The sequence below is a fragment of the Sitodiplosis mosellana genome, unplaced genomic scaffold (genome assembly GCF_009176505.1).
Source record: "Sitodiplosis mosellana isolate CC-2019 unplaced genomic scaffold, AAFC_SMos_1.0 Smas_scaffold_6167, whole genome shotgun sequence".
Lineage (NCBI taxonomy): Eukaryota > Metazoa > Arthropoda > Insecta > Diptera > Cecidomyiidae > Sitodiplosis > Sitodiplosis mosellana.
Genome location: NW_022601408.1, coordinates 4,010,255 through 4,022,494, shown reverse-complemented (window position 1 = coordinate 4,022,494; position 12,240 = coordinate 4,010,255). Strand labels below are relative to the sequence as shown.

Here is a 12,240-nt window from a genome sequence, read left to right as displayed (position 1 = left end):
TGAATTGTACATTCTGACGTTTCATATAGCGCCCTCAACTGAAGTTTTTTGTTGACAGAATTGAATTGTGTGAATTGTTAGCATTTAGTCTACCACGTATTCCAATCGTCCATTGAACGCTGACGTGTTTTGACCCGATTTACCGATTTCTATTTGCAATTTCAATTGAAAAATATTCTTTAATCTGAAAAATAATTACCGCAACGAAAATGGGTCTCGCCGAGATGTTCCCTACGCATATGGTAAGTTTTGATAAAATTCTGATTTTGATCGTCAAATTGTGCCATCAATCGTCAATTGATGATTGTTATTAAAGTGGTATTCATCATTGGAAATCATTGTTTTCTTATCTTGTAGGACTTTGAAGGACAAGGCCGTGCCGAAAAACTGTCCCGAGTGATAATTACATTGTTTGGTATCGTTGGCCTCGTCTGGGGTGGAATTGTACAGCAATTTTCGCAAACCATTCTCATTTTAGCAGCCGGATTTTTGCTTACTCTTATCGTGAGTAGTGTGACTTGATATCTCTGGTTATTTTAATTTAAATCGTTAATTTTGCATTAATTTTCCTTTTAGGTCGCGGTTCCTCCATGGCCAATCTACCGTCGCAAACCGTTGAATTGGCAAAAACCAAAGAATATTGATGGAGACGATTCGAAGAAAAAGAAAAAATAAATGGTTATAGATACATTCGTGCGTTTTACTTCCCTATATAGGATAAGATATAGTTATGGCGCATAATCTAGCATTTAAGAGCGATATATATATATATATATATATAAACGTGCAAATCAACCAAAATAAAACATAAAATAAAGCATTTTCATTGAAATAAAGCATAATCGTATACGCTGTGTGTCATTCCATGCCGATATATGGTATAGTGGCAAAAGGCAAACACTTGTTTACGAATATTGTGTGGTTGGATCGGGCAACACCAAAGAACATACAAATTCCACTGAATGAGAGAATGAGTGGTATACAAAAATGCACACGCATACAAAGTTTATAAGCCATAGATGGTGTATGAACGTACGGAGAATGGAACACTTAGAACAAGAAATAACACCTTTCGGATTGTTTGCTCGGTGGTATTGTTACGTTCACGTTTTGCTGGTATTAGTTCAGCACAAAACTTGACTGTCGATCGTGGCGTACATAGTTTGCTTCTTCATCATTTTTTTGCCTTTTTTTATAATTTGTACACAAATCATTTCTTTTCTTTGTTTTAATTGCATTCATCTTCAAATAATTTTCATATTAAAATGCCGTACGAATCGATCACATTTTCTATTTATTTGTAGCTTTGCGTTTTGTGAAGTATTCTTTTGTTTTGATTGTAAGATTTGTTTGTAATCGCCGCTGCTGCTGTGGTCGTCACCATTGTCATTTTTTGTGTATATGTTTGATTTCGCATCAAAGAGAGAGAGAGAGAGAGAGAGAGAGAAAAACTCAAAACAGAAAGGGCAACACACACACTTAATGGACTAATTAAATTAGCAAACGATCAATTGCTTGTACATCGGTAGTGATTTGATCCGAAAATTTTAGTGAACACATTTATGAACGAAACACAATTCAAACGGTCAAAAACGAAATTTTTGAAATAATCGCATTGCAAAAAGAAATCCCAAGAAATGTCGTTCGTTAGAATCATTGTGCGATGACCTGATCAAAAATAATGGGACTTTACCATTCTGGCCAGCACATCTCTAATGACATCCAGTTCCAAGTGATAAAGTGTAATTCCAATTTTTGTTCTAAGATTTTAAACTTGTGTGATACATCTAGAAATTCAATAAAATTCGAGTCAATAGCGCATGAATGGCATCGATCATGAATGAATAATTGATTAGAAATTCAGTATCCCATTATCAAAGACAGCATCAATTCGGTTCAAGTGAATAAACGATTTAAATGAAAACATACAGAAGATGGACCGAAAAACGAAGATATCTTCTATTGTGTTTGAAGTGGTCAATGGTAAAATTTCTTTCATTTTGGCGAGATCAAAGAATGGATACAAATCCCATGGTCAAACGTAAAGGAGTTTTCATGTCGCATTTTCCACAGACAATAAAATTACAAAAATAATGCAATCATTTTCATTCCAAAATTTGTGTGTAACCGCGTGCTACAATGCTCTGAGCATTTCATTTAAACGACACGTTTCAAATGTTCAACACTCAAAAACAATTGATGTTCACATTTTTGTTTAGCGAACAAGATCATTTATCTACTGTCATAAGCCAATCCACTTCTCCACACCACTCGAAAATTTAGTACACATATTTGTTGGAATAAATGTAGCTATCGTGAGCACGTTGAGTACTATTATTGTTGATGCTGTTGGCGTTGCCGATTTATTGTGTCTTCGTGTTTCGGTCCATCGTGCGTACACTTGATTAGGCTACGGAAACAAAACGAAAAACTACATATGAGAAAAATGCAAAGCAATCCATTGCGATATTCATTTTCCATTATGCCTCATACCAGAATTCATCATCTCTTCTTATGAGGAATATTTATTGCGTGCACGATCAAACATGGAATAAAATATTAAATACATGCGCATTAAGCGGATTAAACAGCTCCCAAATTTGTGCCTTCTTGTCTAACGAAAAAGAAACAACTAGTTTTACGTTTTTTTTTTTTTTTCTCTTCTTTTCATTGTGTAATTGATGTCATTCGCAGAGAGTAATTGACGTTGACCGCCGATTGTGATATAACTGCTATCCATATCAGAATAAGAGACAAATATTAAAAGTTATCTCGAAACGAGGACAGTAGACGAAGCAAAGGGATCGCGCAACACTACCGTCAATTCATTCTTTCTTTGAGATAACACGATCATTTCAAGTGAAGTAACAATAACAACAACAACAACAAACAACAAATAACAACAATCGGCGAAAAAATGCTACGATTTCTGAGCCGACGCAAGGGTCGGGGCACAAGCTCGGGAACAAATCAATCGGGAGATGCACAGACGAACAACACTGCCAGCCAAATCAAATCACAACGTATATTGCCGAACAAAAACCAGATCGAATGTCGCGTCATTTTGCTCGATGGAACCGATTTATCGGTTTATTTAACAGTAAGTACACCTCAGCCACTTATAAATGCAAACAAAGATATTCTGCGTGAAATAATAAATAATCGGTAGGCACCAGGTGAAAAGAATGGACAGAAAGCGCGATTGAGAGTACTTTGGTTCTTTTTGTCGTAACGGATCTTGCTTTACTCAATCTGCGACCTTAATCAGTGTGATTGCGTACAATTTATTGTTGCATCACGCCGCTGTTTTTTCTCTCGTTTTTTTTTTTTTTACGTTCGGTGTCAAGCTAAATCTTAGTGCAATGTGCGAATTTTGTTCACTCTTTCCATGTCGTTGACAGTGTTAACTAATGCATGACCCACATGATTCGTTGATCATTTTCTGTCGGACCACTTAATCTTACACTTTAACTTTCTTTTTATAATGTCGCCAATCGTGCAATCATCGATGATCGTATTCCGAAACAAAGAATTGGTTTTACTTTTTTTGGTTTTTTTTTTGCGTTCATCAAAATTATTAAAATGGAAGCAAATCCAAATTGAAGATTCAAGTAATTCGATCATCAAGCATACGTTTCCAATCTTCAATTCAATTACGACATAAGAAGGAAAAACTAATGAAAATGGAACACCATTTAATTACATACGACGTATCGTGTGCTGTTTTTGTGCTATTATTGTGCATTGCGTCACATTGAGTCATCTTCATTTGCTTCAAGTTGATTTCTTCATGTGAATATTTTTATTAAGACCTTTCTTTCAGTCGGCACGTAGTTTTAGTGCTTAAGCACTAACAACTGTTGCTTTTTTTCTAGTAGAATCTTATATAGTAATCATCGTAAAACATCAACTTTAATAATATGTGTATGTCTAACAATGATTCTATGTTCACCGCATATAATTAGATATTAATCAGAAATCTTGTATCAGCATAGCATACACGCAGAATATATAGAATGGGTTGTGATTTTTTTTTTTTTTTCGTCGCTATTTGAGTCGATGACATAAAATTTGGGCCATCGGCGATTAATTTTCGATTTCGTGATCGTTTTGTGGTTTCTTAGAGTTTCCATTTGATTAGATGTGCGGTTTCGCATTCAGTGTTGACTGTTCACATCGATATTCTTGAAATTTGTTTCTCATGTACTGTATTTTTTTTGGGGTTTTTGGTACATAGAGTTAAGAGTACTCTCTTTCGCACAACTTGAAACCAATTCACGTTTTTCTGCTAGTTTGTATGTGATGGCGCTGTTATGGTATTGCTGTATGTATGTGAAACAATTCCGTTCAACCACTATATCTTAATTAAGCGTTAGCATTTTTTTTTTTGGGGGCAAAAACGGGTTATATAAATGAGAAATATTTGCGCAATAACTTGAAATCAAGTGAACTTGTGTGAAAATCTTTTAATTCACCAAGCAAACAGTCGTTCTCCCAAAAAAATGCACATCGATTCACAAACATTCTTACTGTTAGTGATCTCTGTTTTTTCATTCAATGTGAACAAAAATTATTTATCGCTAAACAAATCGAGAAATTGTTCAAATTCTTCAGTTGAAGTACCTAAGCAATGGTAATATTATACATATTATTATCGTGTGCCAATGTCATTCATGTAGTCGTACAATAGCAACCACAACGAAATAACTTATTACTCAATGGATGAAACAAATGGCTTTTAAAACGGCTTGTTTCACCCATAAAACGCAAAATGGTTTCACATTCTTCTATTGCTAATGCATTTTGAGAAATTGTGATCATTCAACGTAATCACAGTGAAAAATATAATGGAGCATAAATAGAAAAAAATTTAAAGTTTTCACAGTATTAAGTTTTGAATTTCTAAGATTTTCAAAAATCCAAATTGAATGCAAAACGTTAATTTTGAGGGGCGGTGTTTGAGTCTAATCACGTAGCCACGTAACCACATATACTTCAATTATTATTTTCCAACAAAATGAAATTATCTATTATGTTTTGCGTTTATTTCATATCAATGTTGATATAATATTTATTTGTTTATCCGTAGAAAAAAGCCATGGGTAGTGACTTGTATGAGCAAGTGTTTTACTCATTGGATTTGATAGAGAAAGACTACTTTGGACTACAGTTCACCGATGCCAATCACGTGAAACACTGGCTGGATCCAACGAAAGCCATCAAAAAACAAGTTAAAAGTAATTGATTAACATATTTGTTCTTCATATACTGTGATAATAAATGATTAATCATTGCGCTCTCGATTACAGTTGGCCCACCGTATACACTTCGCTTGAAAGTAAAGTTCTATTCATCCGAGCCGAATACATTACGCGAGGAATTGACCCGATATCAATTTTTCTTACAACTGAAACAAGACTTACTTGAAGGGCGATTGCACTCAAAAACAACCGACCACAATCCCAATATAGCTTCGTTTGAAGAAAAATGCACTGAACTATGTGCCTTATCGCTCCAATGTAAGTATTTCGCTTTCTTTCTTTTTAAATAGAATATAAATGAAAAATATTATATATTGTTGTAAAATTCGTTTCATTCCAGCTGAGCTCGGCGATTATGACGAAGAGGTACATACAGCTGCATTTATATCAGAGTTTCGTTTTGTACCGAATCAAACCGAAGATGTGGAACTCACAATTTTGGAGGAATACAAAAAATGTCATGGACTAACACCAGCTGAAGCTGAGACTGCATTCTTAAATAAGGCCAAATGGCTTGATTTATATGGTGTTGATATGCACACAGTTCTAGTGCGTATTTTAAAACAATATTTGATCGCCCTAAAAACAAGATATATGCAACAAATTTTGCTTATTTTCTCCCTCTCTTCTATTTTTATATATAAATAGGGCAAAGATGGATGTGATTATCATCTTGGTTTGACACCAACTGGTATTTTAGTCTTCGAAATCACGCAAGATCCCAACGATCGTAATGAAAAAATTGAGAAAATCGGCTTGTTTTTCTGGCAAAAAATTAGTAAACTTGATTTCAAAAAGAAAAAACTAACTCTTGTGGTGATTGAGGATGATGACGAGGGTAAAAAACAGGAGCACCTTTTTGTGTTTCGGTAGGTGCACTTATATGCAAATTCTGTATGGCACACACGTTGAAAATGGCTTTCGTTATTTCAGATTGTACAATGAAAAAGCATGCAAGCATTTATGGAAGTGTGCCGTTGAACATCATACCTTTTTCCGGCTACGTGCACCAGTTCGGGGACCATCAGCACGTCAAAATTTCTTCAGAATGGGATCCCGGTTTCGTTACTCCGGTAAAACCGAGTTTCAGACAACAGTTCAAAGCAAAGCTCGTCGAACTGTTCAGTTTGAACGACGTCCATCACAACGATTTGCGCGAAGACAATCGCATGTGTTGCGTGAACGGCAACGCAACGTGCAACGATCAGAAAGTGATTCAGCAGCCACAACAAGAGCCACAACTGAGAGAACTTCAAATATTGAAGACAGTACTTCGGTGACACCATCCACCTCTTCGGTACAAACAACTATACAGAACCATTTGGTATCAACGATCGGATCTGAGAAATCATTCCCACAATCAGTTAGCAGATGCTCGAACAAATCAGTATCATCAAGCGAAGATTTTAAAGCTAAGACTAGCGAAAAGTAAGGCAAAAATTTCTTCAAGTATATAAATACATACAAACCCATATTCTCTCTCTCTCTCTCTCTCTCTCTCTCTCTCTCTCTCTCTCTCTCTCGCTGTAGGTTGGATGTTGAGCAACCATCGACTTCGAAGAGCAGTAAAATCATTGATCCAGAACCATCGAATTTATTCAATACAATTGCGTATAGTTCGTTCGGCAAAGCATCCATTTGTTCATCATTTAGTGCAAAAAGCGGCAGCTCAACCACCACCACCGGAAACGAAAATCTTGACAGTCTTCTCAAGACGATTTCGAAAGATCCCGGTAACACGATCGCAAACATGCAAGAATCGTTGAACGATGTCAACAGCATACGGTACCATAATTCATATTATCTTTTCATGCTTTATTTCACCAAATAATTAACGTGACTTAATTTGGTATCGTTTCACTTTTTTTGCAGTGTGACTATCAATAAGACTTCAGATTTGGATAATAATACAGATACTTTGAAGCGAATAACTGCTGCGGATAAGCCGAATAATCAGACTAAATTAGCATCGATCGGTGGTACTCCACTGCCACCAAGTCAGATGAAATGCAACATTCTTAAAGGTGCGATGAGATTTGAGTGAAATACATATCGTCAATATTTTTTCTTTCTTAAACATGTTTTTTTTTCTTCTTCATTTTCGAACTTCAGCACGTGCAGAAGAAGAGGCAATTTCTACACCAACGAAATTAACAAATCAATTGTTTGTCAAATCGGCTATGAACTCAAATAACTTGAGCAATGTAAATTCTCTTCTAAACGGTGAAGATTCCTTGACAGGTGCTACATTTGTTCCGGTGGTGAGTCAAAACACACATAAAATACTTTTACTAACTATGATTTCCATTCGGCTATGATTTCTCCATTTATTTTTTGTTCATGTATTGTTAATTAGATTGTTTTTCGTTTTATTTATTGCCTTTTTTGTTTTTGTTTTTTTTTACGTCACATTTTTGTTCTCCATATTATGTGTTAACATTTGTATCGTCATATCCATCATTTTATGCTTGTGCGATTGAATCAAAACTGCTTTTGAATATACACATGAAAAATCAGGGAGGTGATAAGTTAACTATAACTATATCAAATTTGGCAAAAAATACCAACACGGGTCAGCCGAATTTGGCTTCACCTCTGTCAAAAGTATTCCCATCACCGCCATCTTCAGCTGGTCTAAGATCCGAAACCCCAATCCAATTGCCATTAGATATAATAACGGATGCGGAAAATCGAACAAATTCAGTAAATGGTGTCACGTCATCAAGCACCATCGATAAGGTAACCGTGACCCATTTTTCGAAAGAACGAGGCGCAATGGAAAAAATCAGCAATCCATCTCTCAATATTATCAATGCGGAATATAAGGCCGAAACGAGTAAATCGACAACACCCAAAACATCAACAAATCCATTTTTAAATACGTCACCCGTAGCCGTACCACTACCAACAAATACAACGAATCCATTTCATGTATCGCTAATAACAAGTTCCATCGATGCCGACCACGTTATATCAATTGATGATAATTTCCGAACAAACGATGTCATTTCCAATTGTAGCGACAACAACAACGATACCAACACTACGTTAATCTCTAAAGAGGCACCAAAATTGGTGGCCACAAATCCATTTACTGTCATCGATGAAATTGACAATGAAAATCACACGAACCGAATCCAAGTCAATAATTATGATGCATTAAATAACTTAAAGAACAACAATATTGTCGGCAACGATAAAGCCGAAACGACGCTGGACGAAAAGAACAAAAATAAGAAAAATATTGAGGTGAATTCTATTTTTTTTTAAAAACCACATTCAAAGTGAAAAGCGCATTCAATATTCACATACACATTGAATTTGTTTAAAGGGTTAAGAAAATCAAACAAAAAAAAAAACTGTACATATTGTGCTTTGTTCATTCACTAAAATCAATTTGTTTCTGTCAATTGTATTGAGTGTATTTTGTATGCGTAAATATTTTTCACTGGCCTTGATGAAGAAAAAATATAAAAATATATTTTGCCAATCGAATGTGTATGTATATATATATCAATAATATATTTGTTGTTGTGTTTCTTCAATCTAAATTTGTTTAGAATGAGCAGCTAAATGACCAAAATAGCAATGGAACGCCAAAAATTGATGTTGTCGAAGCGGCAATGGTGTCACCATGGCTCGTTGATCAATCCGATGTTGTAACAACAAGCAACAAACCGAAAGCACCCGTACGAAAAACCGTCATCACAACCCAATTATAGTTTGGAATATGCATTCAACTTTGTGTGCCTTATGTAATCAGGTAGAAAAAGAAAACTAGCAATTGGAAGCAAATCGAAAAAGTTTTTAATTCAAGCTAAAGAAAAGGAATTCAAGCCGAACATAAATAGATTCCATTCAAATATTTTTTTTCATGCAAATCTGAAAGGCGTGCTCAGAATCTTTATGTTTTTTTTTTTTCTTCTCTTCTTGACACAAACACACATAGTGAGAGAGTAAGTTGAATGTGTAGGCAAATGCTAAATTGAAAGAATGATCCCCGAAAAAAAGTCGGCAGAATTCCAACATAGTTTCGGTGTTGCTTAAAACCGAAGGAAACATTTTCGTAACGACATTCCAAATAGAAGTATTGTATTCTATGCGATAGATTGTGCTTCATATGAATACGCAAAATGATTGAAAAAGAAAAGTATATGTGTAGGAATCTAAAAATAGCATAAACAAAAAAACGAGATGAGCGAAAATTAAATGAAGAATATGCCATTTTAATATTTACTGTTGGTAGAAATCAATTTTATATTTTACTATTTCGTAGTTCAAAAACTGTATATTATTAAAAAAAAAAAAAAACAAAATAAAATAAAAATACTATATTTGAAACGATGTTGAAAGAAAATTATGGAAAAAAATGATGCAAATGTAAGAGGAGAAACAACTGTTTTTAAAACGTGTGTTTATAAATGAAATGGGTGGAGAAACTACTATCGCAAAATAGAAGAAATGAACGTTTTATTTAACTAGAATTAATGGAAAGATATAAAATAAGATGAGAAACAATGGAAGACATTTAAAGGCTATATATTTCAATATATTTTTTTTTTATTATTGGGCATGAAGCACATTCCGACTGAGATTATTATCAGAGCAAAAATGTATGCATTTAATATTGTTAATTTAATTTTCGTATATAATGACCAAGCAAATATTCTTGCAATTCGTAAAAATGAAAGTAAGACTTAATTTCATGTACTTAAACATCAGTGATAAAGTCTTTTATTTACAAAATGAAGATAAAAAAAGAATATCGATGCGAGCCCAAATCCTCTATGTATTCCATTCGAAAAACTTAAAAATCAAAAGAAACTCTATTTTTGAATGACTTATTACTTAGTAACAAGTTAGAGACGATCATCGGTATATGTGACAATATATTTTATATGTCTAATCAATAAATCGAATCAAACAAACATGTTATATGGTTTCAATTTGTTAAAAAAGTGGCCGACAATCAATTTTCAACCACCGCGCGAAATATTGAAATTATAAATTGGAAATTTTTGCGCGTATTTTACCCTATTGCTATTATATGTAGCAGCCATTTATGCTGACTTTTGACGTGCGATAACTTTATTAATTTCGCGTTGGTTCACGATTTTCTTTCCTTCAAAGCAGGATTCTGTTTTCCTATTAAGTCAGACCTATTAAAAAATTGAGTACAGCCGACTGGCATGGAGCTAACGCCCACATGTGTACCACATTTTTTTAAAAAGAAAAAACACTGAAATAAAGAGTAACAAACACGATTTATCTAGACCCCGAGAAATTTTGTTTACATTTTGTGAATCACCCAGCAGTGGTTTTTCGACCAATGTTGGTCGCTATGAATTGATTGATTTCATTAAACTGAATTGATAAAAATTGAGAATTTTTTTTAATGGGCTATAATTTTACCTCCTAGTCTCCTTCTCTCCTTCTCTCCCTCTCATTTATTTGATAGTTACAATGCTTGTATCTAAAATGAAAAATGACATTCGATGACGAAAGAGGGCATTGTATACTATTGTTGAGACAACGGTATTATATGATATTGGTAAATATTTGTTCATTAAAATGAATTTCGTTGATATTTTGTTTATAATATTTTCTTTGAATAGAACCGAGTCCTAAAATGTCATAGTTTTCTTGAATAAAAAATGCATCTAATGTTGCGATGCTCAAACTTCGAAGATTGATAAATTATGGCCCAAATTGCCATCCAGACACGATGAATCAAGAAATTTTTCAATTCAAAAATATCAACGGTTTCGAAATAAAGTCTTCAAAAAAGAAAACATGATGAAAAACGAATGTAAATATGGCTCGATCCATGTATGGGATGGCAGACTGTTCGAATAGAATGCTATGATCTGCGAGAAAGAGAGCGGGCGTTGCTTCGAATTTACAGTATCCAACGTTATTTTTCTATTTTGGGGCCGACGATTTTTTTTTTCTCGAATTCTTTTTTCATCTTAATATTCGAAGAAATTAACGAAGCCGATTGTTCGATCTTACTGTAGAATCTAAAAAAACACGCACACAACCACAGATACAATGCCGTCCAACACGTACGCTGAAGACGAAATTCTATTTTTTTCTGTTCTTAACGTATTACAGGAAATATTTATAGAAAAAGAGAGAAATATGTGTATGAAAATATGTAAAACGCTATGTGGGAGAATCGCTCGTTCTTATCGGTTAACATATACAGAGGAAAATGCAGACAAACAATTTTAAAATAGTTGCGCATGCGCCTTTCCACGAATGATCCGTCGTTTCTAGGAAGGTATAAATGCTTGATGATGAGCAGTTGAAGGCTCACTCGCAGTTTTGGACTCAGTTCGTAGACGTCGACTCGTAAGGTCAGTGAATTTCCATTTTAAGGGGTTTGTGTCTTACTTTGTGAAGAACAAAAAATTCAGTGAATTAAGATTTGTTGAAAAGATATCTGAAAAGAACATCAAGTGAAAATAATATTTTCAACGGAATTTGGATTACAGTGAAACAAAACTAGAATTTCATCGAAGAAAAAAGCAAAAAAAAAAACTTTCAACGAAATTTGTTTGAAAAAATTACTGGATTATTTGTGAATCACGGATTGAAAATGAGAAAAGAATTATATTTCTTCCAAAGTGCCCAGCATCGAATATTTCACTCTAGTGTATACAGCCATAGAAGTTGAATTATTGAGCGCTTGAGTGCTTTTGAGCGAAAAAAATGTGATGAATAAAATTCATTATTTTTACAACAACAAATTCTATGCGTATACCAAAAAATTTTGTCGTTTCAAAACAATTTTTTTCGATCCGTTATTTCAATAAATTTTCCAATAATTTTTAATGAAAAAATTAAAAATTATATGAATCGCATCCAGGAAAATCGCCAGCAAAATATTAACGATAGAATATTTTCTTCTCTTTTGTCTCACAGAAAACAAACTCAATCGCCATGGATGATGAAGTAGCTGCCCTCGTTGTTGACA

The 12,240-nt window shown here is 34.1% G+C and overlaps 3 protein-coding genes across 16 annotated transcripts in view; all 3 read left to right on the top strand.

The window, feature by feature from the left end:
• Positions 1-30: 30 nt before the first annotated feature.
• On the top strand, positions 31-690 carry LOC129575686 (signal peptidase complex subunit 1). The gene is made up of 3 exons (XM_055459613.1): positions 31-242; positions 358-504; positions 577-690. Exons 1-3 carry the CDS (start codon positions 210-212, stop codon positions 673-675), a joined length of 279 nt encoding a protein of 92 aa, XP_055315588.1. The 5' UTR covers positions 31-209; the 3' UTR covers positions 676-690.
• Positions 691-996: 306 nt separating this feature from the next.
• Positions 997-9,723, top strand: LOC129575681 (band 4.1-like protein 5). Of its 14 annotated transcripts, none has more exons than XM_055459597.1 (13): positions 998-1,091; positions 1,305-1,742; positions 2,695-3,100; positions 5,090-5,237; positions 5,310-5,519; positions 5,602-5,810; positions 5,910-6,130; positions 6,195-6,689; positions 6,792-7,046; positions 7,134-7,285; positions 7,374-7,522; positions 7,779-8,510; positions 8,822-9,723. In XM_055459597.1, exons 3-13 carry the CDS (start codon positions 2,918-2,920, stop codon positions 8,981-8,983), a joined length of 2,916 nt encoding a protein of 971 aa, XP_055315572.1. In that variant the 5' UTR covers positions 998-1,091; positions 1,305-1,742; positions 2,695-2,917; the 3' UTR covers positions 8,984-9,723. The 14 variants fall into 14 exon arrangements, with proteins under 14 accessions (XP_055315570.1, XP_055315572.1, XP_055315571.1 ...); XM_055459596.1 differs by having other exon boundaries at positions 1,022-1,201; XM_055459595.1 differs by lacking the exon at positions 1,305-1,742 and having other exon boundaries at positions 997-1,091.
• Positions 9,724-12,191: 2,468 nt separating this feature from the next.
• LOC129575680 (actin, alpha skeletal muscle-like) overlaps positions 12,192-12,240 on the top strand; it is a 504-nt gene continuing 455 nt past the window's right edge. Inside the window, 2 exon segments of the mRNA XM_055459593.1 lie at positions 12,192-12,236; positions 12,239-12,240. The exon segment at positions 12,239-12,240 is cut by the window's right edge and continues 455 nt beyond it. Of these exon segments, the coding sequence (XP_055315568.1) occupies positions 12,207-12,236; positions 12,239-12,240 (32 nt within the window). The 5' untranslated portion in view covers positions 12,192-12,206.